The sequence below is a fragment of the Varroa destructor genome, unplaced genomic scaffold, assembly GCF_002443255.2.
Source record: "Varroa destructor unplaced genomic scaffold, Vdes_3.0 BEIS01000002.1, whole genome shotgun sequence".
NCBI classification, from domain to species: domain Eukaryota; kingdom Metazoa; phylum Arthropoda; class Arachnida; order Mesostigmata; family Varroidae; genus Varroa; species Varroa destructor.
In genome coordinates this window covers 25,330,869-25,358,187 of record NW_019211455.1, presented here as the reverse complement: position 1 = coordinate 25,358,187, position 27,319 = coordinate 25,330,869, and the positions used below count along the sequence as shown (strand labels likewise).

At 41.0% G+C, this 27,319-nt stretch overlaps 2 protein-coding genes across 11 annotated transcripts in view; one reads left to right on the top strand and one right to left on the bottom strand.

Moving 5' to 3' along the window:
- The window catches only part of LOC111245758 (ATP-binding cassette sub-family G member 8-like), a 121,417-nt gene that overhangs the window by 961 nt on the left and 93,137 nt on the right, over nucleotides 1–27,319 (top strand). Inside the window, exons 1-2 of one of the 5 annotated variants that reach the window (XM_086979226.1) lie at nucleotides 13,226–14,562; nucleotides 17,204–17,335. The exons of 2 other annotated variants lie outside the window; for them this stretch is intronic. Coding sequence is in view for 1 of the 3 variants with exons in the window: in XM_022794477.2 (XP_022650212.2) it covers nucleotides 20,640–20,728 (89 nt within the window). In the remaining 2 variants the exon portion in view is untranslated. Of the gene's footprint in view, nucleotides 1–13,225; nucleotides 14,563–17,203; nucleotides 17,336–19,317; nucleotides 20,729–27,319 lie in introns of those variants that run through there. 2 more of the 5 variants (XM_086979225.1, XM_022794477.2) reach the window with 2 other exon arrangements.
- LOC111245760 (ATP-binding cassette sub-family G member 5-like) overlaps nucleotides 1–27,319 on the bottom strand; it is a 93,914-nt gene that overhangs the window by 43,484 nt on the left and 23,111 nt on the right. For 2 of the 6 annotated variants that reach the window (XM_086979235.1, XM_086979234.1), the window contains exon 1: nucleotides 18,551–19,146. The exons of 3 other annotated variants lie outside the window; for them this stretch is intronic. In XM_086979235.1, coding sequence (XP_086835361.1) covers nucleotides 18,551–18,662 — 112 coding nt within the window. In that variant the 5' untranslated portion in view covers nucleotides 18,663–19,146. Of the gene's footprint in view, nucleotides 1–18,550; nucleotides 19,147–27,319 lie in introns of those variants that run through there. One more of the 6 variants, XM_022794484.2, reaches the window with a different exon arrangement.

Sequence of the window (27,319 nt, the reverse complement as noted above, 5' to 3'; positions counted from 1 at the left end):
GAGAACTGCCAGCATCAAGGTAGCTGAATAAGTTCAAATAAAAAATTGATAAGCTAGGCGATATTTCCCCTGTACAGCTTCAGCTGCTTAAGAAAGTAACTATAGCAGCTAGAAAAAATTGGTCGATAACCTCACGGTCGGCGGAAGATATTTCCTTTCTGGGCTAAATAGAGCCGGTGAAGTTGTCGCTAGTGAAAATTCTAATCTAATGATTGTTCCTGTATCGTCTCGGAGAAGGCGAATGGCCCACATCAACTTTTATGAAAAATATTAGATCATCCCGAGCCGTTGCAGGCATAAATATTATGGGATCAGCTCATACTGTAATATTCCATATGGGATACGCAAAAATGACGGTGTGAATCAATGCTAGTCACATCGCGAAGGTTATTTACCGCATAGGCGAATGTTGCGCTCGCTCTTGCTAAATACATGAACCTAGGCTACTGTATCTTATTGAAGGAACAACTCATATGGGTACCTGTGAGATTGCTAATTTTTACATACTCTACAAGGATCTTTTTCTCGAAATCAATTCATTCTTAGGCTAGCATATGACGAGTAGAATATAGATTCAGCAGAGAGTTCTGCAAGTGGTCTCGTCATGATTTTATCCTTCCCACAACTTTTACGACGAGCCTACAAATCACTCGTTTACTTTGGCAGAAGGCTTCTCTATCGGTCATCATGAGATGATGCAATTATAATCCTATAGTCACCCTGCTGCTTGTGGCAGTCCTTCATAGGAGGCATTATTGATTATCATATGAAGTGTACGTAGAAAGGGCTATAGCAAGTGGGGTGATCTCGGTACAATATTAGAATGACATTTGGTGGCACTTAATCGACGTAAAAATCCATTGATTTCTTGATGATCTTCCTCGGCACACGAGTAGATAATTTATGATAAAGAAGGGATGTGCATAACTGAAGCGTTAGGCCCAATAAGCATATACCAATTGATACGTTTCAAGATAGTATTCATTTCAACGTCTTCCTAGACGTTTATCGCCATTTGCAACCATATGTCCATCGGTTAACCTATACGGCACGAATAGTAATTTGGGAGACTTAGCAAATCCAACATTCCATTACATTTCACGCAGACACGAAGCTTTAATAGATCGGCCTACACTCGATACGATATATTTCAAGGTCCCGCTTTTTTCAACTTTTCCTGTATCTTTTACTTTAAGCGATCGGTAGCTTTGCACGCGCTACCCATATATGTTTTTTTTACGGCTTTCTCGCCCTATTATTTTCGTCAATTAACTCGTAGGCTTATTGAACGCTTTATTTACGCAATGTCTCAATATTCCTCGCTTCAATACACTGTTTACTTCGTCACCGAAGACTCGGGCTCTTACGCTCGTCAGTTTTGCAACGCGAGATTGGGGCAACGATAAACCTCAACGAGGCCAAAGATGTGACGTAGAACGATCGGCGTTCATCGGCGTTCGAGTACCGTTTGCATCCAATGGAAAGAGCACTACGCAGATAAAATGTAGATACTCTTGAGCATATTGAATTGACAATTCGAGTCCAAAAACACTACGATACGCTCATAGAGCAGCACTTGTCGCTGCTTGAAACCCGTTCCCTAATCACGGTCACAATTTCATTGACGCATTTCTGATACTGAAGTTTCATAGACGTTCTGTAGTTCATGACATTGCAATGCTTGTTCCCGACTGCATTGCCCGACTTTTAGTTATCATTATTTTCTATATAATACCATTACATTTCACACTTCTGTATACATTGATGATTAAGTCTATACGTTATAGACGAACAAATAGACCATATTTTGTTAATGCACTATTTTCTCTGAGGCTGACTTTCTTGGATTGTTTTGGACTTGGGCTAAACATTTGGTAGCCCTGTAAAAAAATGCCTAGAGTTCGCAACTTTTAGCTTAGACTGTTAAACGAAGTCATAGGGAACTTTAAGCATGCAGAAAAAAATGCAGTTAGCTAACTTCAGTAAATTTACTATAGTTCTCTAAACACCATATCACCCAACCGGTCCCGACACCTTTTAAACTCTTCCTTTTTATGACGTAGTATCGTATAATGCTTCTTTATGACATAGAATCGCGTTCAAAGATTACTTGGATGGTTCTCTAAATGTCTTAATTTTCGAAAATATTGTAAATTAGTTAGTACCGCAACTTTAACATGATAGATACTTCGTTCTTGCCCGGTGGGTCATAGCAATTTCAGCTACATACCACAATAATACTTTAGTCCTGTGTACGTAATTCACCTCACGTCTACCCGATACTCTCTATAATACAATGCGGTTGTTACTCCTCCTATACGTTACAGACGGATTCCTAACGTCTCGAACCCGCTTTAACAACACACCGACACCACTGTTAAGTTGAAGACTTTGAGGCAGGTGAAGTCTTTCAATCAGCTGGGATTTGGATTTTAATATCAATTAAAAACATTCTGTTACTGTTGAAATATATAAGGGACATCGAATAACATAATTCGAATATAATCACTATCGCAGCTTTATATATATACGTATATAGTCAATCAGTCATATACAAATACGTAACCCAGGACTGAAGTACGTAATTATTTTTCGTGCCCGCGTATTGCCGGTCTGTTTTTTAGTTCGTATGCTTTGATCTGCTATAGTTTGCTCAAATGGTTCGTTTTAAAGCTACATTTCCCAATCTATAATGTGTCCACACCTCTTCAGTGCAAACACAAACATTACGTTCGGAATGATACTTCATTGATTCTCATGACTGCTAACTCCCGATTGCTTCAGGTGAGAAGTCAAAACTTCAATTTCAAGATCAAATGTACATACATATATTCGTGTCACTTTGCCTGGCTTTCCTCATCGACACGCACATATATCAGTGCCACTTTGAATCCGCCAAGTTGATAATTCAATTGTTACCCTTTTTTAATTTTTCTCGCAATGGCTAACAGTTTATTAACTAGTTCTGTGCGTCTGCCCTCGATAACCTACTTCTTCCTCTTATTATCCGTATTTCGATACTCATCTTAACAACAAACAGCTACAGAGTAATATATAGTACTACTTTTAACTTCCGCTAATCAACTTCTATTTTACTATTGATTACGTTAATCGAGCTCCAGTTTCCCAGACTGCAATGCGTCATGGCAACGCTCGTCGAACGAACTTTATTTTAGTTTCATCATTGCAGCTCGAGATTCGCGCAACGGAGCGAAATAAGGAAATATATTTAGTGAGTATTGGTCAAAAAAGATGTATCTGAAATATTTGCTGCTAGAACCTTTATCCGGTCAAGTTGTGTCTTGGTGCTCCATAGGTGGGTGGAAAAGATATTTAGTATGAGAACTAAACCGTTTCTTACCTGAAAAGAACAGAACATAAGCCAAACGTAAGTTCATACGACTACTGAGACAAGCACTGAGAGGGCAGGAATATTATGACATTCCTTAAAAAAAGCGTTTGTTAAAAAAAAGCTGAGACGTGCTTGAGAAAAGAAATATATGATATTTATATAATTTAGCCTTTAATTTTTTGTATAAATACTAATATGTTCATGTGACACTATCAATTTTTTTGAATAGATAGTTCATCATGTACTTCGAAATTTTCTAAAGCTAATCACGGTCGGCATTATAAAGGAGATTTGTTTCGTGGGTGGAGTGGATATGGCGCCAGGCTCACAACTATGGGATCCGAGTCTATCCCCATCTGGAACCCTGTAATTTTTTCAAACTATTCAAGTTCTTAATATCAGCTAATCATGCAGATACGTTTCAACAGGGCGACTATTTTTAGATCAGCTATTTTTAGTATCTCAGAAACGAGGTGGTACTGGCCATAAAAAGTGTGGTATTTTCGCTGAGAGTTTTGAAGACAGTTCAAACAAGATAAACATCTGTAGTCTGTAGAAAAAGAACTTTTACCATAGTGTTCAAACCTAGATGAACTTGGTCTTTGTATCTTATAATACATTACGTGTGTAATTGTGTTTATTAGATAATTTTCTAACACTGGGTAGGTGTCGCTTGATTTATTATGTGATCCTACGGTTAATTGTAGCACACACGTATAGAAGCTGGTAGAGTTATTTGAAGTCTACTTTCTATTTTCTACTTTGTATTTTAACCTTACTATATCTAAAGGCCAAAGTTAATTACGAGTTCACGACACCTTGTTCTCACCGTTATGCACAGCATGCAAACGAATTAATAATAATTTCGAGCTACCCCTACCGATAAAATATTAAACAAAATAGACGCATTTCAAATCATATATTTTAATACTGTTTTTGTTTAAATCATATGGGAAAAGCCATGATTAATGCTGGCAAAAAACCAATGATGACCCGTTTGTCTGTCGGGATTATGATTAGAAACCAAGTTCGGTGAAGATATGTATTAGTAAAGGTATAGCCAGTTGGCGTATGGCAGTATGCAAAGCATAATATATTCTTCATTTCATACACGCTGTTGGCGGATCACCGTGATTTAAAATAGACAATATCCATACATATATATAGTTTTTTTTTTATTTGCATGTATATATATAGATATATATAGTTGATTTCTTCTCCTGGATAAGACACTAGTGTTTTGGAAAGGGCAAAAAAGCGGTAGACATCATTTCGCAAAACATAATCGCGTTAATGGTAATAACAATAATGATGGACATCATCCCCATTTAGTAATTAATTAGCACCGACTGGACGGAACCGCAGGAAAAATGCTTTCATCTTCTTGTTCGAGCGTGATACTTAGCATGGAACATTTAGAACCGAACGAGTTCGTGCTTATTATTGAGACTTAGTAGTCGTCACAAGTTTTTCGCCAATTTTTCGATAGCATCATTGACAGCTCCTACAGCTGCTAGTCGCCTATAGCTGGTTCATCCCATGCATCTAGTCGTCACTTAGCTACGTGTAGTTGAATACACGATATCAAAAGGAAGAAATTTATAGCTCACTCATTGATCAGACCTAGTCGTCGACCAACCTGCTGAAGAGCCAGCCGCAGCAACTAAAATGCATTGGGAACGATCGAAACAGCAGCTGCGGCAATCGGTCTGAAAACGGCCAAAATCAGCATGGCAAATTTTGGCACAGGGGTCACAGAGCTGACATCGCTTTGAACAGATAGCCGTTGGTAAAAACCAATCAGATTAGTATCGTTGCCTTGCGGTCGAGCGGGCTCTAGGGGGCCGATTGGGTCACAATATGGGTACGTACATCGTATAGAAGAGCCGTTCCCCACTCCGAGAACGATCGTAGTTGTAGCGTGAAGCCGATACTGCCGCTGGTTCTGCTGTGTTCTATCTATGATCCGTTACAGTACCGTTAGCATAGATCGAGTAAATTGTCTGTGCAATGGCCGCAGCAGAATTTTTCGCGCGTATCTAATACTAAAACGAAAGGCCCTATAGCATATAAACAAGATGCAAATAATCAATAGCTCTAATCGGTAACCCTTGCTAGTACTGCCCAAGAAGACGACGAAGGCGGAAATGTTGCCGAAGCATTAGTACGGTACGGGGTTGCGTTTACGTCGAGCGGTGAGGATTGCCGTTGGAAATCGACTCACGTTTGCTATCCACGGGATCAACGCGGAAAAAAAGACATATTTTGCTGCAATCTTCATGTTAACAGTCGAACATTCTATTTATTCTTCTGCCCGTGGTAATATAGTGTGATAACGGTCGTCCCGAGCACGAAATACAATTTCTGCCAGTGCACTTAAAGTTAATCGTCTTAGATATAGTATGCATAGAAAAACGCAAACTTCAACAACAACGAAACTTTAAGCGTCAACGTAACAGTTCCACTTAAGTACTACGAGATGCTACTTTATACAAACATAATGCGGACCACCTAGCGACATGTTATCTCTTCATGGGAACCCAGTTATTAGCTTATTTGTTTCCTGTCTCTAAAGTCCTAATGCTAAGATATATTGAAACGCTTTTTGCATTATGAACCGTGGCTCAATGTCACTTCAGACAGTATACATACGTAAATAATATTCGTCTCAAGTGATAATAATAAACCGCTATAGACGGGGCCATAGGATTACTTTTGCTTGAAGCTACGTGACTCTCTGGCGTTCATAACAACACGAAATCTCTACTACTCAAAATCATTATGCCACTAACAACGATAACAGTTACGGCACGAAACTGGGCACGAAACCTCTTCGTCGCACGATGGAGACGAGTATCTGCCATGAACTTGTCGTGACTGCTGCGTTTAAGGGTCTTCTCAAACCTTTATTTCGGTGTACGTATATATATATATACATATATATATATATATATATAGATAGCAGACCAAAGAAACGCCACAAATATTGTGACCCTATTCAATGACTATTTCTGAGAACAGCAACTTGTATAGTCCTGTTGTTCGTGAATTAGAGTCTGTTCAGAATCTTTCGATTGTACATGGTTTCACTGCGGGCGTTGGTGCTGTCCCTTCGTTTTGGCAGGCTTCTAGGCAATGTAATCGCACGGCGGGTTTCTTCTATTTCTTCACTAGCACTGGAGTACGCTAGATATTTGGCAGCACTGGGGGTACGACGCAGCAGCGACCGCGTTTTGAGCGTTTCAGACTGATTCTCCTGTGACCAGTTGTGATGCTTCACTGCCGCGACCAAGCACGCTTCGCTACCACCCTCGAACTTCGGGTACGAGAGCATAAAACGCTTCAGCTTCCAGAGGACGTCGTTAATTTCTGGGTTAAGCCCAGCCACAATTCGAATCTTGCGCTGACGTAGATACTTTCGCAGTTTGCGCGTTGCCATGAAGTCACTTTGGAAACTGACCTTTTTCACGTCTTCGAACTGTGGGTCTTCAAGTAGTGTTTCTACGGCACTACCAGCTTCTAGATCCCGTTCAAGGGCGACACTTTTGCAGATCAGTGACGCCTGAGTTGATACAGTGATAAAGTTAAGCCCGTTAAACTCAGTGTACGTCACTTGCACGGTGCTGTCATTGAAGATCTGTTCACTTACGATCTGTTGATCGAGGTTCCCTTCAGTGTTTCGTGGGAAGATTTTTGTAATCTTGTCACAGACCTCACATTTTCTTACATGCGCCTCAATGTCTCTCCTCATCGCAGGCCAGTAGTAATACTTGATAATCTTCATATATGTAATCCAGAACGGGTCATGTCCGCCTAGATCGGGATCATCATGGTATTTGTGCAAGATTTCCGGCACCTCTTTAGCCTCGACGATTTTACGTCCGTCGAGAGTCTTCTCTGTGCACTTGGTGATAATGGATGCTATACGCGCAACTACTGGTGCAGGCTTGCTTCGCGTATACGGTCTCCTGCTTAAAGGTTTCTTGACGCCACTATCGCCAACAGCAACGTTTTGATTAGACGCTGTTTTCAGTAACTGGTCGCCATTGCTCTCCTGACACCCAGTTTCATTTCGAATGTCGCCATTATCCTGTGGGCTCGAATTATTACTGTCCGAAGACACTTCGTTTACATTAATGTTCATAACTTGTTCGCCTACCTTTCCTTTTTGACAGTCCGACAGCAACGATTCGGCATAAGTCAGACGTTGGTCGATTTCGGCAGGCGAACCCGGCATTCCTTCAGCGAGCAGTTCAATCTGGGTTGTTTTTGGCAGCGCCGCGACGATCAGCATGGCCAAGGTGGAAGGGGAGATGGCCGGATCGGCTTCCAATAGGTGCTGCTTCTTGTCGCGAATAAACTCTTGCAAATCATCGCCGTCTAGGAAGGTAAACTCAACTGCTGCCTGAAAGGCATCCAAACGTCGGAGCGGGCTTTTCGGCTCCACCTCGTGAACTAATGGATCCTCTGAATCGGCTCGCATTTTGTCAACCGCGAACACTTAGATTGTGCAGATACACTCGCGCTCTGTGTACGGGTTACCTTGGCTTAAATCATTGCCAATATCCCTGTGGCTTGGCGAGGAAAATATGAGACTGTAGTCGCCAAGCACCGAATCCGATAATTAATAGAGGTGGAGCAATGCATCAAGATGAAACAGATTAGACTCGGTAATTCGTTTGACGGTTGACATCACTATGAATGAAGACCGATCTCAATGTAGGCTAAGGTCAATACTGCTGCTGTTGCCGTTCTTGTTGTTGTTACTACAGTAACTCTAAGCAAACTCTGGTATTGGGGTGACGACGAGGCTAAGACGGCAGATTGTCGTAGACGACAATCAAGTCAAGGACTGAACAGATGTATAGACGAAACTACTTGTTTTTTTTCACCACCACTAGCACTTTTCGCTGTGATGGGATTCGAAGCCGATGGTACGTTGTGATTTCAACAAACACGCACGACTAGATGCGATGCTGCGTGACGTGGTACGGCACGGAGACTCGGGGTGGACGAATCAACGAAGACGCATGAGACACGGCCACAATTCACACTATACAAAGTTGCAAACCACTGTACGAACGTTAGGGCTGGTTAGTTGCCTGTTTGTTGCGTGCTTTCGCCATGCACCCACCAGAAGTGTACAACGGGGTTCTGTCCGCTGCGTTTATGGCAAAAAACCAAGCACCCGTCGACTAGTCGATGTCAAAGGAAATAGGGTAGAGATGCTTGCCTGTATTATCAACAGACAACAGCAGCAGCGGTAACGGCAGGGGCAACGATTCTCGCCTCCCACTGCGTCGTCACTGAAGGAAAGTGGCCCGTCAATGTATTTACTTCAATGCATCACTAGCGCTGCAAAACTGAGTGAGGAATGGGCAGCCGCGATATATAGTTATACCCAGTGCGAAATAGCCATGTTGTTATTATTGCACACGTAGCGGTGACGGCGGCGGCAATAGCAATAGCCGTTGCAGTAGACATCATAGGACACGTAGCATCACCATTGCCGTTACTGTCGTGATTATTACAGTTAGTAGTAACATGAGTAAAATTAGGATAACCGAAGTTGTGTAAAAACGCTAATGCCGCGTTGATGCTGTTCGTCCTAGAGAAACGATATCCTAAGCAAGGCGACCAGGTCCTGCATGATGAAGGAACGATGATCAGTGAGGTGACGAAGAAGAAATTCTCCTTTATTCTGCCCATCCTTCCTATCCTATAAGGATACAGCATAAGTAACGACGGCGCCGACATGAAGTGAACCTCGTAAACAAATATATATTTACCTCGGATGCTGAAGATAGATGTCATAGTTCTCCATTAGCCTCTCAACGTGGCAGCGGCAGCAAAGCCTTTGACTTAATCGATTGCTGATGATTAGACTGACGTCAGTCAGCAAACGATAGCCGTTTCGGCCATTTCCCACTCGATGGCATTTGTTTCAAATAACTAGTCACTACGGCAGGTATGACAATAATAACACTATGGCATTGCTCTAGTACAACATTCAGTAAAGCGCGGGCTTTTAGCTTCAAAAATATGTCTTAACAAAAAGAAAAACAACAAACAGCAACGTACCGAGCTTGCAGGTTCGGCACGTCATGTTAGTACTGCGCGATGTTTTTCTTCAATAACAGCAAAAAAGATTATGTTAACGTGAATGGGTGCTGAAAGAAGAACAGCAGCAATAACAAAGCGGGACAGGGGGGGGTAAAGGGAGGCATAGTAACCGCGCACCTGCCGCCGTTGCTTATCCCCCTCCCGCACCTCCAACACGAGTTGAGCGGTAATAAGCGCAAATGTAAATTCACGCCGGCAACCAGTGAACAAATCAGCAACAATTTTGCCATCTTACACATCTTGTAATGGTCTTGTAGTTGCTGCTGTCCCTTCTGATGTTTTTGAAAGGGCGAACGATCTTCGTTGCCCTACTTCGGAGGCAAATAGAGGGAAAAATTAACTAGACGTCATCGCGTGGGCAAACAGCCCTGAAAAAACCGCCCACAACAAAAGCATGTTAAACTACATGCGTATATTACATATTACGTATAATTGTGATGTGGTGAAAAGGTGGTTCGTGCGTGACACCATCCGGAGCTACTGATATTTTGACTCAAAGATGTTTTGTAGTGTGTTAAGTGGTTGATAGAAACAGGGCACTCTGATGCATTTTGAAATGGTGGTCTTTCCTGACCTCCTTCCTCTTATTATATTCTATCATATAATATTACGTAGCTGCCATATTTTTGTTTAACAATTTCATGATGTTTTGCAGGTTAGAAAAAGGGATTAAAGACACCTCATGAATCGGATGACATCTTCGCGGGTCCCCAAAGAACTGTCGAGACAAAATGGCGCGCGCGACGCACCGGATGCTACTACCATAACCATTTCTCCTGTTGCTCCTACATTTGCTGACCCTTTCTTTTATAGCTGCTTTGGCCGCATTTTGCTGTACAGCATCGTCAGGGCTGTGGACAACAGCAGTTAGTGGACACCAACCGACATCCAGCTAATATTGTCTCCGGACAAAGGCAGAGCTACATGACGCAAAGCGTGAGACAACAACGTCTGCCGACGAATTACCATCATGGTAACAGGAATGTAGAAAGCAGCAGCAGCAGCATGGCATAAGTTGAAATGATGCAATATCTACGGCAACAGTTCATTAAAATTAGTATCTGCCGCATAGAAGCGCAGTGAGGAAAGTCCGTCATAAAGAATTACGAGGAGAAAGAAGCAAGGTTTATCAGGCAGTTTCATCGCCCAGGTTAGGCTGCTTTCGTTGTTATTATTGTTGTTGTTGTTGTTGCTGCTGCTGCTGCTACCGCTACTGTTGACGTTCACCGACTCACTGTGGTCGACTACTGCAGCAGGACAAGTGTCAGTCAACGCTACTTCAGCATGTGCCCGTTATATTACGAACACGCTCACCCCTAGCGACGTCAGATAGTTTTTTGTTGACACTGTCAGACCGATTTCTGTTCCATTGTTGTCAGCGTCCTGCTAGCTGGATGTTAGCCGATCATTCGAAACGTATTATACGCGATCAATGATAATAACAACGAATCATAGTGCACGATGAAGAACAGGCGTTTTGTCGAAGTTTGCATGCGTTCGTATGAATGAGAGGCTTTCCAAGCACTTTCTGATAAGGGCATCAGCATTTTTCACTGCGCACTCGCTGGCGCCACGACCTATATACGTTAGGCTACAACGTATAACAGGTAATGTAGGATCAAGGACTCCTGAGAGTCGGTGACGAGGCGGTAGAGGGAACACGTTGTACGCTTAATTCGGATAATAATTAGACAGATGTTCTATTGGTCTATGATAGATTTATCTAGGGGTGTATACAGTGTAGCTGCTGATTTCACAGCAGGAACGAAGAGAAGCGACTCATTTTAAACACACTGCACGAATGGCGCCTGATACCCAGATATATTTCTTCTATGTATAGCTGAACCAGTGACGCTGGTGGAAAATAGACGATAACTATGTTGCTCATAAGCAACACGCGCATTTCTTAGCGTAAATTTGCAAACTGTCAAGGTATTTCACAATATAGGATCGTCCGGGCATATTGTGGACTAATTACGCACACAAGATATGGGACCGTAGCATCTGTATTGCCACTCGATGGGTTCAGTTTGGTCTGACTGTGTATCGTACACAGGTGCCAAATACGTACCGTTACTCTAAAGCACAATAAAGTGATTAGTAAAAAGCGCAGTACCAGCCGCGCCGTTCGCGGAGTGCTCTTTCATAGCTCACTAGCACTAATCCAATGGCTAATCGAGCTCGGAAATCAGTTGGTCCCGTTCGCTTCCCGATAAGATGGACATCGTAAAGAGAACTGCAACAACTTGAACGATGGAAGTTACAACGGTTGATCGTCGGCCCATCCAGCTGCTTCATTTGACGGATGTACGTAAACTAACTGGAAAACACCAGAGTGTCCTGCGTCACTGCGGCTTCACGTATCAGTCAATTGTTCCAAATCAAATATAAATTTAAAATGTTTGTGATTGCGACTACTGATGAAGACTGGCGAACGGTACGCTGAAAATGCTACCTATTGCATTATTAGTTGGTCAAGGTAAGCGGCCATTGGTACATATAAATCGCATGTTCAGTGGCTGTACGTATGTTTAATACATGAAAAGATCAGTCAAGGACACATTCGTGTTCATGCGTTGCTTTTGTGCGACTCAAAAAATCGGAATATTGTTTTGATTTTCTCTTATTTAGGCCGTTTGCATCTGAAGTGCTGAGAGGAGATGCTTCGAAAAGTGCACGCGAATTTCCTATCAGTTAGGCTTAATTTCGTGGACCCCTCTCATGCCCCGACTCCTATTTGATTAGGCTGATTCAAAAAGGGCTCAATTTTCTTACGACGTTTCGTTACTGCTTGACTTGTGGGCGGCGGTACAGCCGCCCTTGCGTCGGAAAGGACTTTTCTTTTATTTTAAAGGATAGCCAATTTACCGGTTACGAAGATGGAAAAATAGGAAATAAAATTTATAATTTATAGATTGCAGTTAAGTTACACGGCAGTAAGGTAGTTTTTTGCGTACGAACTCTCTTTTTTTTGACAAAAACTTTGTCATTAATTTTTGACAGAAAGAGCGTTTGCATGTTCAATATCTGCAATACAAGGTGTAAATATCTACAGTGTGCAGTAAGATGAAGACACCGAACTGTGTTAAATGTAGAATTCAGGTATTTAAATATGACATTTCGCTTGCTTGCCAGGTTTTGAACCTTATCCAAGCCTCCAAGATCTAGCAGAGTTTTCGTTGGGTCTAAAGCCGGCCATAGAAATAATTTATGGTATACTAAGTTGTCCCAATGATATTTTTTGCTTGTTATATCATTATTATAATAGTTCGTTGTATTATTATCTATCACGCCATACATAAGGACTGGATGTAGAATCAATTTTGCATTCAATTAAAGCACAATATAATAATGCATTTTATAATAATATTTAGTACCATTAAAGTTCAGTGATATTTTTACTTCTCTCGCTACCGCTTCGTTTAAATGCATAAAGCAACATCTTTACGTCGAAGTTTTCCGTCTTCAGGTACATTTCTGATTCATATTATTGCAGCGCCTTCAAGCCTTTCAAAGCACTGCATCATATCGCTGCTTGAAAACGCTACATACAACTACTGCATTTTACAGAACTGTGTCTACGGTCAACAGCACCTGCGTCTACGATTATGTTGGAGGAGACCACCCAAAAAAATCGACTGCGGGTACATCCGCTACATAGTCTATGACAAGACCAGCCCCGTAATAATAACATTGGCGTTGTCCTAAGTAAACGTAAGCCAAGCTAGGCAGGTATCATTTTTTTGGTGTAACTATCGGTCAAAACGAATTCATTGTTTACTAAAAAATCATAATTCAGGTTCCCAGAGTCATTCTGGGACCTCGCTCGCTACCTGCAACTAGCGTCATCATTTTAGGCTTCTGTTTCACTGTGGGCGTCATCTACAGAAGTGATAATTTTCGTCGTGTGCTCGATCTAAATATGACTAAGGGAACATCAGGTGTCGTGAACAGACCAGCTGACGCTCACATTTTTTGCTTACCCTTTATCTTCAAAACCTCCAACTAAAATTACCGATCGCCACCCCTGACTCGTCACGCTTAGCGCACAACCAAAAAACAGCAGAAAAATAGTCATTAGACTGGCTTTTTTCTCTTGATTTATTCTTTAAGATGAAAGGAAGCCTCATTGATCATCTGATTTAACTTCTCGGGCTGGTGGAGAGCGCGAGCACTAATGCGGGTCAAGGCCGCCACGTCGCCCATACAGGAGTTGCGTACGCAGGACTAAGGGGACCAGTGGACTCACAGACAAAGGCAAATAGATAGAAAAAAAAAAAAAAAATAGGCCGACAGCCGCAGTAGCAGCAGCTGCTGGCTCAAGCCGATGTCGGCTGCACTGAATACTCAGTCAGAAGCGGTAGGGTCGAAGACTATTTATCGGTTGCGCATTGAATGTTCTTATGTGATGCGCGAAAAGATTAAGGTTAGCCGTGTAATTATCCTTAATTGCGGCGATTTACGGATGTCTGCAAAAAGAAACGAGTGCGGTGACGGGTGCATGCGGAACCGCTGTGGCATGGGCAGCCGAGACGCCACCTATTACGCTATTTACCAGAGGCGCGAAATTATGTCTTTATTATAGTCCTCGGACGTCGAAGGAGTGCGGAAAGAAGGGGCCTAACAAAATGGGCGGGAAAATGAACGGGCAACCATCGCACGTACCAGATGGGTGCGGTCAACTTGCTTTAGGTACGATGTACGTATGCTTGCATGCAGAAGCAGTCGCCAATGCAGCAAATCATACCCCTGGGGGGGTGTTCAACGGAGTAAAACAAAAAAGATGAAGCATGGTTTTTCAGATGAAAGTGGCATCGATATATGATCATTTTGCTTAGTTCCAATTACGAACATTTTGAGCGAACACTCCGTCGAATGGATGCGTCAATATGTGAGCCACCCAGAGTTCAAGCCTGGGAAGCGAATTGCCGTTGGGCGGTTTTGCATCTTCTATGGACAAATGTCATGATCTGCGAACTATAGGTCATGATTTAACGGAGAAACGTCGACTGCCAGCTGATTTGTGGCGAAAACATGAAGCACGCTTACGTTAAACGATCTTCTATACAGTCATATGATTAAAGCAGGTATCCGTTTTCGAAAATAAGCTTGATATCCTGGAGAACATCAAAAAATGATATCTAACATAGCAAAAAAAAGGCAGCAGAACATGCCCGTTCCCTAAATTCAGAATGATCTCCATTGTAAAATATATATAAAATTTAATAATAATAAGCAAAAATGAATGATAATCACTGCGTAAATGATCAGATTTCGTATTGGATTCGATGCTCTGCGGCTGTAGTAACTCTCTAAAAGAGTTTATCTTGAGAACTCTTTTCTCGCTAAGCTCGGAAAATGACGTCATAATACTTGTTTTTCCATTTATCACAGCAAGCATCGAACAGCATTGGTAAATGCAATGAAAGTTTATAGTAAACCAATCTTCGATATAATTGAAAATGATATTTTGTGTGTATAGGATAAAAAATTTGCTAACAAAAATTTGTATTCTGAAAAGCTCTATAGCAAAACTATAAACTTCAGATATTCCAGTATAAGAACAACAAACGATTTCATGCCAGAGTAAATTTATAATGACCTTTCCTCTATACGACTTCGATTCAGTTGCATCCGTTACTTATTATGATTTGTATTTAGTTTTCATTCTGGTTTTTTTTTTTTCTAATATCTCCTTCTTGAACCCAGAAGCGAAATGTTGACAGTGTCATCGTCTCTGTTCATCCTGCGTATAAAGTAATTACAATAGCACTTTGGATGCCAAAAACAACAAAACGATCCACAGCCGATTGTATAGTAGACATATAGAGGTCGCCACTTGATTCTAAAGAAATAAATTGAATTTTTACCGGAAGTGATTTTACATTTCCAAATTACGTTTAGGATTTGTAGATAAGCAGTGACGCCGATTTACTATAATTCCCATATTCTACTGACAATTAGGGATTCGTAATTGCTAACAGTAAGCTGGGCTCGAAATTTTGTATGCGCGTGTTTTGTTAAAAAAAATTGTTTACATATATTTTTCACTTGTAAACAGCGTTACATCGAAAAACTTAGAGGAGAAATAGAAAGTAGTAAACATTTTTCTATAGAATTCTATAACGTTAGCACACTTGAAAACATAAATTGCATCTGTATCAATCTTCTATGTACGTAACGAGCATACGTAATACCATTTTGAAGAACTGCAGAAAATCGTCTCGTTTCGTCTACAAGCTAGGTAGGAAACCTAAGATAATTTCGAAAACGTGATTGCAATAGCAAACGTATAGTGACAAAAAGAAAGGAAATGTTTATGTTCTGTATTGGCCCTATTAATTTACTTGAGCTATCGTAGTTTACTTTGCGTCCGTCCGAGTACTACTACATTTAGGCAATACGGACACGCGTCAACTACGAAGACTTTTGAACTTTCGCCGCTAATAAATAGCTGGTTCTTTAGCCAGCTGTCGACTAAATGGCGAATTGCACTTCTAGATCGCGCAAGTCTTCCGCCCGTTATCGTTTTCCATCCATTTGGAGATTTATTGGAAAAATTATCAACCAACCAGCGTGGCAGGAAGTAGCGGTGGCACCAGCGATGGCCTAAAATGACCATTAGAGCAAAATTTACTATCGCGAAATATATACAGGTATATATATATATATATATGGGTCGGCTAACGGAGGTGTACCCATCCCTAGTTTCTGGATGGAAACTCTGATCGATGACCCGATTTCAATGGCAGCATCCTGCATAATCAACGTTCATGAGGTGTTTCAGGACGGGTGATTATGAACTGCTGATCGAAATAGAGACCCACCGCTGCAACCAGGACCCTGCTCAAATTGTTATTCGCTGATGAACGTGTCTGGCAGAATTGAAACACTGAACGAAAACTGAGTGTCGTCCACGTTGTTCTTTCGGAACCGTTTTTGCAAACGAAAGAAAAAAAAACCCTGGTTCCTTCCTGAGGGTGTTTAGATTTGTGATGGTGAACACACGAAAACACCCATTCTACTTACAGAAGAGTGTGCATGAGAAATAGCATACAGAAAAAACGCGGCTAGCGAAATCGTCGTCTTCGACTGACGACTACAATGTCAAGGAATAATAGATTCTCATTTAACAGACGTTTGTAGCTTAAGAACGCTGCTCACATACATACAATCCGCAATAACGCATTTACGCTCGCTTTGATCCTTAGAATGTAACGTAGGTCGTAGACATTTTTCGTTTGAAGATCTTCCTATACCTTCATGTATCTATACGAATAAGCCTATCAACAGCTATTAAGAGTGAGTAGCGGTCATGTTTTGCAATCCTACGCTACAGAATAGGACCTCGTTGGTGCGATATGCTGCTTGATCAATTTTTATTATTATTTATTACATATTAGGAGTTTAATCTGTAATCGAGAGGCGTTCTTATGCAGTGTCAGATATTTAGTTTGTAAGTCGTATATAATAACGACTAGGTTTTAGTTAATTTTATATGCTTGCTTCCTTCCTTAAAAATATGTTCGTTGGCCATTAAAATGTACAATATTAATTTATGCTTCTAGACAGATCGTACATCGGTAGCAGGACAACAAAAAGACATTACTGAGATGCATCCTGAAGTACTAACTACTCTCGATAGCAGTTATAGAAGGAATCATTATAGCGAGATAAGACAATAAAAAAAATCGCTTTTTCTGTTTTACCAATATCGCCGCTGTTCAGCGGTGCTGAATTCGACTGACTGCCCATGGTGTGGGGGCATATCAGTTTGAGGATACTGCGCTGATGGAGCATAGGCTGACGTCGGATGAGAACTAACGTGCAGACGATATGTACAACGGATCACCCCTAGAGGTATTTACATTTCAAAACGCACTCGAGCCGGTTGGCGACACTATCTACCTAATGGTTTCGCATGTGAGTTTTGTTTTTACTATAGACGGATCTCTATGAAAGTGATCTCGGTAATAGATCTATTGACTAGATCGTTTTCGTTGAAAACAATGGCCTATACACATACTTTTTTGAAGTGGAACACATGTATAAGCTCAAACTTATACATGTGTTCTACTTCACTTGAGGTAATTAAGTCTTTGCTTACTAAGTCGAAACGGTGCCATGTTATATTATTAGTATATGCTTGCATATACCTACACGACGGGACAAATTTGCGTTATCCAGAAGTTATCGACCAGGAAAACAAGTCGGTGGCTTGATACGGATATGCGTACTGAAGGCCCTATTATGTGAGCATATTGTACGAATATCGGTATACTGATGAGATATACGACGGACCCTGAGGGGCAATTAGACGTCTGTAACAGGAGATGAGTTTCCTTCATGATGGAAGAGCCCTTGCCCCTTTCGATATGATGAAAGCAAGTTAGAAAAAAGCAAATTTTCTGTTGATGGCTGTCTTTCTTTCTAGTCATCTTCTTATTTGTTGATTATAAATGGCGAAGCTGCCTTCGCAGAAAATCCCTTGGAACAAGTAATACGAATAGCAATTAGATAGATAGACGTGCACACATTTTTTGTACACCGATACATGCGATGATAGACGATACTAACATCAATAGTACCACTGGTACATAGAATAACATGCGGTTCAGGGATACTCTTTTAAAATCTTTACGGCCACCTACTAACTTTTTGCCCGCTTTTTTTCTTTTTAGGTTTTTTTACATTGCTATGGCCCCGACGCACCGGTCGAGAGCTATCGAAAGTTGGGATTTTAAAAATTATACACTCTAACTAATTGAACATTTTAGCCAATAGTTACGAATCGCCCTTGATTCGATCACGTAACTGTGATCATTTTCATATCCAATAAAAAAATATAAATGTCTTAAATGGTGAAAAGTACATGCAGCTGGTTTCTCATTTTCATCATCCTTAGAGTCACATGTTAGTTAATGGGCTTCAGTTCAAGCAAAATGTTGGATTGTAGATATATATATACTCAGATTGGCCATCGCGATGAAGTAGTTGAAGAAGTGTTGAAAATGCCTCGACAGTAAACGACAAGCATCAGGTGTTTTAATAGGCTTCGGAATAATCGTTACATACCAATTTGTTGAAGGTAGCCCATTGACAGTTCAAGTTCCATACGGCTGTCGCCAGAAAGAGAATCTGCCAGATTCATCTTCGACAAACGTGATAGTTTTGATTGGCAAGACATATTGTGTCGTAAAGGCTTGTGCTACAAACACGTGCACAATGCACGCTACCACCTTAAAAAGTCGACCACAAACATTATCGGACGAGTGCCGTATTATAAAGTGTCCAACTCTTGAGAATTAAATAAAACTTCTTGTCTCTCACTTTGAGATCTTTTTGAGAAATTTCACCTATCGTCTCGATCCTGGCGGGAAACGTTCCGAAATTGATTCCGTACAACACAATTTAGCTTTGTCGAGTCGATCGCTGGCAAGATAGACACTGAAGAAAGCTGACGAAGTCTCTGCTAGGGAAACGGGTGGCTGCTAAGCCGAAGACCGTTTCTCGTATATCAGGACCACACTTCTTTCTCTACAATTGAGCGTCCACCACCCTTCGTATACAAATGATGTCACGCCAGCCGTCACGAAAGCCCACACAATTTGGCGTATCGACACGCACATACACAAATCGGTTCATCTTATACGACTGTATCGTAAAATGAGCGGACGGGCAACATATGATTCATTTGAGCACTGACAGCGAAATTGAGGCGGTGACGATGATGGCGGCGGCAGCAGTAGCAGCAACGGCAAGAACTTTCCCTAAAGTCTCGTCTTTATCTATGCGCGCCCATGAAATCGCGTGCTTATGAAGATCTCGCTGTGCTCATACGTAGACTGTAGGTCATAGTAGATCGTCACTTGCTGCCGTTGGTGATTCGACGCGCACGATGGCCATGTCATTGGGCGGTGGCGGAGGCTGTGGGGCGGCCTATCCCCAGGGACGCTACTCCCAATGCTGCGTTGTTTACGTAAAAACAACGGCGACGTTTGTCATTGTTGACATCGCCACATCAGCTCAAGGTAATGCCGCTATAGACCAAACCGTGAAATCGACGACAATTTCAAGCGAAGCAAGTCGAGTTCGTCTGTCGTCCGCGGTTACTACTGCTATCGACTGTGTGCAGCTAGTAGTACACGCCCTACGTACTGTATATATGCAACGCAGTTAAATGGCGGGCATCATATATTACGGGAACCGCCACAATCTTGATAAATGATGTACAACAAAGATAGTACATGTATATGAATGTATGAACGCAGACGAAGAGCCAGTGGTGGGTTTACTCCTTCTGAGGGCGTGGGCTGAGGATGTCCCCGATGTCGCGCGCGCGGGGCTAGCAGCCCGGGTCGGACGGTGCAGCGCATCACTATCTGCTGCAGCACAGAGTGGCTAGATAACAAAGTAGTGATCCGATCGCAGAGACAACAAACGTCGTACCGCAATAGACAGGCCATGTCATGTATGGGCACAAACACCAGATACGGATTAGGTACAAGATACGAGCAACGATTCAAATGAAAATACGTTAGACGCTATTGCCTCTGTTGGTATTGGACGGTGCTTTACGGACTATTAGACGGCGGCTGTTTCGGCTAGCGGAAGGAGCTAAAGCTACTTAGCTGGCTGGACATAATACAACATCTATCGAGAAAATTGAATCTTGCGTCGAGCAAAGGACAGCCGCGTCCATTATTAGCATTATCAGAGCGGTGGAACGACGAGTTCTTGTAGCTAGTTCGTAAAAATCGTGTCTAGATCGATAAAAGTCCTAGTGCACCGTTATTTTGTTATGCAATGCAGTACGTTCAACGGTTGTGAGAGTTCGTGTGATTCAGTTTCAAAGTACTAGTGTATTCTAATAATTAAGGAAAAGTACCCGATCGTATTTTACATTTAGGCACGTGACAACCTTGCACGATAGACACACGTTTGTATGTTCAATGAAAACGATTGCGTTTATACAGCAAGACCCGTCTTGCTAAAAAGGTTACCTTACAAGTTTCGTTCGGCGTAAGACCTGTTGTAGCAAAGGCTGGTCGAAATAGATCATGTTTATCTTAAACTACATTGTGGACATAATACACGCCCAATAAAGACTACAGTGACTGCTTTCTACATTTCGTACTTGTGGTGTTCGTAGAGAACGTACGCGATGAATGTGTACTCGGTGTCTCAAACTACGATGACCGGTCTGGTAAATGCTACATTAAGGACTCGTGTTAACGCATGGCTAGCAGAATGGTTTGTGTTTTGCCGTTACTTGTTTTTTTTTTTTTTTTTTTTTAACTATATTCGTATTGTCTTCTCATTGGAGTGACAAATATTTACGTGAAAGCGATATAGAGGATGACCCCTCGGTAAAAAGAATATTGAAATTAAATTCGAAAAGAGGCGAAGTTCCAAACCCAGTACGCCTCAATATTCTTCAAGTGATTTGTATTTTTGCCTGCTTCAAAATAAGGATCATGGTCACGACAATATAACTATTTGCCTGCAGCGTTACCTCAAAGGTGGAAGACGACCGGCAAAATACTGAGCACGCAAGTAAAATATCTACAACATATACTTTTTTAATGGAGTTGAGATAGTTGCGAAAGTTAAAAGTGCGTCTTGATCCCTTGCAACACGTACATAAAAACATTGAGATCTTTTCAGCTTTAAAGCAGGCCGCAAGTTGCATTGTTCCTGAATTTTAGCATGTCTCGAAGATTTTTTCTAACTTAAACCGCTGGAAGTATTCGGTATTGATAGCATTTTTACTATTATAGTCGATCTTCGGATTTACACTGTGTAAACTGTAGAGGAAGCGTTCATTTTGTTGGCAAGAGAATACATCCAACGTCTGGAGTGTGCCATAAAGAGCTTTTCAAGATTTCTATTTACCAAGGGCTATGGGATGCCATTCATTATAAGCGTTCAAATGAAGTTTTAGCGTTATTTGACCGTTGGAAACTCTTATTTTTTTTTTTTCTATTTGCTAAGCTGTATGAAAAAAGCCGTCAGAGATAATTTTCATTTTACTGTATTCATTGCCGAGCAATACAGAGTCAGACTATGGGCATCCTTTCTTTGTGCATTATAGTCAGAGATGTAATTACAAAGAAAAGTTGAAACATTGGCCGTTTACATTTTAGACTGGTCCGCCCCTTCACTTTTGCCATGTTTCGGACGACTCGGGACGTCCTTGTGGGCCCGAACGCCGCAAATGGATTACTTGTGCCGGCTGAATTACGCTAATTTTTAACGGTTGGTACCGTTCGTTATTTGATGTGCTGCGAAATATTCAGATAAAGAACTATCCCTTTATTCAATGAACAACTCTATGCATGATACAAATTATGTATATCTCTACGATGGTGGATGCTAACATATATGTAGTTGTTGAAAAATCTATACATTAGAAATACTAGGTTCGAACTAAGTTATACACACGTAAACGGTATCTAATGATTCTTCTGAATAAATATGATGCATAAAAATCAGTATCCAGCGCCAATCATTAGGAAAGGGGTGATGCATATGGGCAAGATGATGGCAAAGCAAATTTTCTTATGTTTGTTGGTATTGAGATCCCATCACAATAGAAACTTCATCATCATTTAAAAATTTTGAGTTGTGAACAGGCTAGTGTCCCATGGAATAGAAATGAGACCCATACCGATGGCGGGATCATTCAGTTCCGCCAACTAATTTATGGGTTAAAATGGGGTCAAGACAGCAGAAATGCAGGGCAGTGGCGACAATTGGCCCACAGCAGACCTTCCGGTCCCTCATAGAGAAAACCTCTTCGAGCGATATAGAACATTAAGATAGACGGAAATGTATAATTACCACAGGTAAACTATTCTATTTAATGTCTGAAGGTCTGCATAAACGCGCAATTAGTGCGTTGTCATATCGAATAAACAGCTATTGTTAAACCTGTTACGTGTACATGGATGAAAAAAAAATACGCAGAATACACATGTCGCAATATATGTAGCAATGTGATTGGCTTTAGTTCCTTCTAATGCGACCGAATAATAATAATAATGTACCTTTTACAGTAGCCAAAGTAATGCCGATTGACAAAGATCTTTTGATGCTACTGCCATAATAATTGTCTCTGGCTTAGAGCATTAGCTATAAGCCGGATCAGCCCTACAACTTCATTTAACAATACTCAACAGAAACAGTAGCCACACGAAGAATCGTGAATAACTTTAACTGATCACTTCCATGGCGGTAACTTTCTAGACATCACTCGCCTAGTGCCAATCACCCCAACAAAGATGTACCTAAGTAACCCAACTGGCGCAGCCGCTGCAGAACTTGGACGATGCGAGATGTCGACTGGAAAAATTCGCTTTGTTTAAATCGCTGCTCGATATCGAACTTTACTGTATATTGGCACTTTCGATCTTCTAAGCTGTAACCGTGTACATATCGTTGCCTATAGCCAATTTCTTATCCTGTTACGCTTGTTTACAGCGTCGAAGAAACAAGATAAACGAAATTGTGAGGATTCGTGGCATACCTTGACGAACCGCGTCGTTAGACGCATCAAAGCGTATCTTCTTCTTACCAGTGTACCAATTGTGGGAAGAATAAACTGCTAGCGGATGATTAGATGCACACCAGAAACTTGGCCAAAGTGCCGTAAAATTACGGAGAAAAAGGTTGAAAAAAATTATCGTCTTTGAAATTCATCGTCGTTTACTTCGACGAAAGGGACGGCAGAAAATATAGGGAGCTCACTTCCTCGGTCTTCATTCAGACGGTCAAATATCAACCAGCTCAGATGTCAGACTGTCACCAAATCAGATATCGGTCAATATCCTACTGACACTTCAACGGGTCCTGCTGGTGCCTTTTGGGTTTAACGTTTTATTGAAATAGTCGGAAACTACATGCGTGGATAATATCCTCAAGACTATATATACGTCCGTAGACCTAAGCAAATAAACGAGTTCCATTTTCCTCTCGTTCTATTGAAGGGATTCGACGCTACTCAATTGTTCAATGGGCTTCACGTAACTCGGAAGAGCCAGTTTATTAATCCCCACTATTCACTCTGCCTATTGCTTAAAAATTATAGAAACTTTCTATAATCTATATAATACTTACGCTTTGGTAATAGGTGTGCAAGGTGCAATAAATGTTTCCACTTGAAATATTTAATTTTTACATACCAAATGTAAATAGAAATATATGCCAACTTTCCTGTAATCGCTGATCGTGTTTTTGTCTTGATTCTAGATTTGTTGTTATGTAAAATATGGCTGGCCTTGTGTATTTGATCTCTTTTTTTATTTATTTATTTTTTTTTTTTCGCAAAATTATGTAGTAACGAGAATGTTGACATTGCTAAGCTAACCACTAATGTGTGAAGTTGATGACAATATCCTCTGTCTGGAGCAGCTAGCTAATGTGTAGCAAATATACAGTACGGCTACCGCCTTCGCACACCGAGTATTACGATTACGCAATACTAAGTAAAAAATTCACTAAAAAGTATACAGAGTATATGTTTAAAAAAAAAGTAATACGTATTATAGAAAACAAGGGCGCAGTGTTTTGATTTGTATTTATCTTGCGATATCTTGTAATCACACTATCTGTCCAAGCACCTGATGGAAGGAATCGAAAATGTTTAATAAACAACTTGTATAGAATAAAAAAAACTTACCACAGCACTGAATGGTATGGCCATGCTATTTCTAACTCAATTTATCTAGGCGAAAATTTTTATTAAACAAAACTCGCATCTTTTTAGTGAATGTTCGTACAGACTCGTTGAACACTAGCTGTCTCGCTTATAGAATTATAATTAATTAATGGACACGAATATAATAATCCCCTGCGCTAAATACGTAACGTACGGGAGAGGATAACGGTTGTGACGACGGGCGATGCGCGGGTGATAACGGAACAACAACGGAACGCGGCTGCTTATGGTCTTCTTGCCACGTGTCTCGTTCACTTTCCGCTGACCCTTTCCTATGGAAAAAATGGTGCTTTGAAGAAATTTCTCCCAGTTCTGCTGTTGATGCCGCGGACAACACGTGATAAGGCAAGGGCAGACCGTTAAGAAAAAGCTATCGAAGCCCATTTCCACACATATGGGAACTGTACAACAACTGTTTATACCAAACCCGAATCTATTTTCACAATACATTATCAGTACCTGACTTACTAATGTAAAAATAACAAGAAAATTACTGTTGTTCATGTTTGTGCAGAAAATCGTTTAAAGGATAGTCTATTTTTTGCCGAATTTTGGAAAGGTTGAATAAAAACGTTATGCTTACTAACGGGAATATTTAATCTGTTCTCCGTAAAGCCGCTAACAATATACGAGATATTTGTATGGCCCACTTTTCGTTCGCTGATGATCCTCGATGGGTATCTGCAGGATTACGTTGATGTACCAATGGCTCGAACAGTTCTATCTAAGCATTGCGTGACTTTATTCCGTTCACTATTATTTTTGAAATAAGATAAGTGGAAACGAAAAACACCCCGCGTTTTTTTTTTTTATGGCGTAGATCATTAGCTTACATTCGATTGGCAATTTCTTTCTACCAACAATGGACTTTCTACCAAAAAAAAAGCGTTCATTTTTATCGAAATAGCATTTTTGGGTTGTCTACACCTCACAGCACATCCCGAATTGAATCCACCCACAACCACGGTTAGTATTTCACTTGACGAGGACCGCATCCGGATATACAACAGCAAATACAGATGACTATCCGATGTTTTCTTATACGTAGAAGTCTGTAGTTTCAATTCTTTGTCTATGATTTAGATCGCACTTAAAGTTTTTCGAGGAACTACTCATTTTATCATCATCGATTTGTCCAGGATTCTTTGAACCAATTACGGTCGCAGTGTACCTGGAAACCTAGAAACACCTTTAAGGTATCGTTCATTGGTAAAAGGCCTGCATTCCCGTGTAGACTTTGTGTAGGAGCCGTGTCATTGATATGCAGAACTGCAAATGATGTCTGAACAAAATGTAAGTTCCCTGAATGTTTTCGGCTTGGACGAAACAAAGAAAATGTATAATGAAATCTACTCGATCTGTCAGACAGGGGCTCGCCTATTCCATCTCAAAGTTTTGATGGCGAGACAACAACATTGACGGTGTGATGCTCACAGATCTGCCGTTGTAGCTGTCCAAATTGAAAGGCAGGCTTCTGTGCCGTCTATGGGCCCATTATTGATTTTTTCTGACTAAATTTTTGGAGCTGTGGAAGCAGCGGAGTTGACAATAGGCACAGCATATTTAGAAGTTCTTGTTACCGCAGTCGATGTTGCCGCTTCGTAAGTTACAAGAGCTGGTAAACAAAAATCAAACGATTGAATATATTGAGTAGAATAGGGCGAAGATTGGTGAAGCTGTCTAGCACGAACGACGTGATGGAATCTTCAAAATAGGCAAACAGAGATATTCATGTAGCGGTGCTAAAGGACGAGTGGATAGTCGACGCCCCTATCGAGGGTGCAGACGAGCTATGCTGCAAGTGGGCAAGTGCAGGCTTAGACGGTAAGTCCTTCGGACAGTGTGGTGATCGTAACCCATGTTAACCGATTGATACACACAGCGGTAGTATCTCCTTTACGAGGGCGGGTTACGTGGCGCTTCCTCTTAAGAACACTGCCTATTATTCTAATTGAGATAGAGACGAAAAAGAACGTTGATCAAAAGAATATTTCTAAATAGACATCAAGTTGGACAAGAGTTTCTTGCACAGCCATACATTTTAATACGTTTGCGCAAAGTGGTAATGGCCATAGTAAACAATTACATCAAAACGTTATACTGAATCAATGTAGAAAAGATAGATTTCTAATTGGCTTAATATTAACGTTTATTTTTTGGTTCAGCAGTAAAAGCAGAACCTGCTAGATATAGGTTATGCCCTTTCAGCTTATCATATGGCTTACACGTACTATTTATAAACATATATCTTCGATAGTATCCCTTGAGAATATACCGTAGGCGAGCTAACATGTATCATAGATGCTATGATCCGTAATTTGTAGCATTTTGTTACGTGTATATTGGAGGCATAGTCTGTTGGCGGCTTGAGGTAAAACCAAAGGTAACTCTGCGTAAGGAAAGAGGTATATTTTATCGATAACGTATTTCTAATAAGTTAAAAATGATTAGCGTGAGCAATGCATATAGGGTGAGTCTGGTAAGCACTTTGCCGAGCCGGTTTGTTAGATCTTGGTTCGGCTCAAACTGATATCACTTCCTAGCCTTACTTACGCATATCCTTTCAATTCTTACAATTTTAAGGCTATTTTGGGCTAGAGGGTTAACGCCGCTCGTTGAAATCGTTTAGGTGAGGAAGGTATCGAATGCACCTCACGGTCCGTATTGTGGATTTTTTTATGTGGACAAGAGGCGACACGATCCTGTTCTGGTTACATAATTCAGTGGGCCAAGGCTCACCCTGGATATTCTCAACAGCCGTTATTAGTGCTAATGTCAGAAGCACGCAGCGCTGCTGACCATCTAAATGTTGGGCGAATCAACTGACTATGCCCAACTAAAAAGATACGCTTATTACCATATGTAGGATGAATTATAGTACGAATTTGTCACACTTGTAGCGTCTAATGAAGACGGTCAGTACGATGAGCAGGACCTTTTCCAGCTTGAGTATTAAATTCATCAATACGAACTCTCGTATCTAGCTTCTAAACACATGTATAGCCAAGCGGAGTAGCTTAATTAAATCCTTTTAAACCGACTAATAGGTGTGCATATTAGACGATTGAAGCCAATGTTAAGTATGTCATAGTTTACAAAAAACACAAAGAGTTCTACAGATGTAT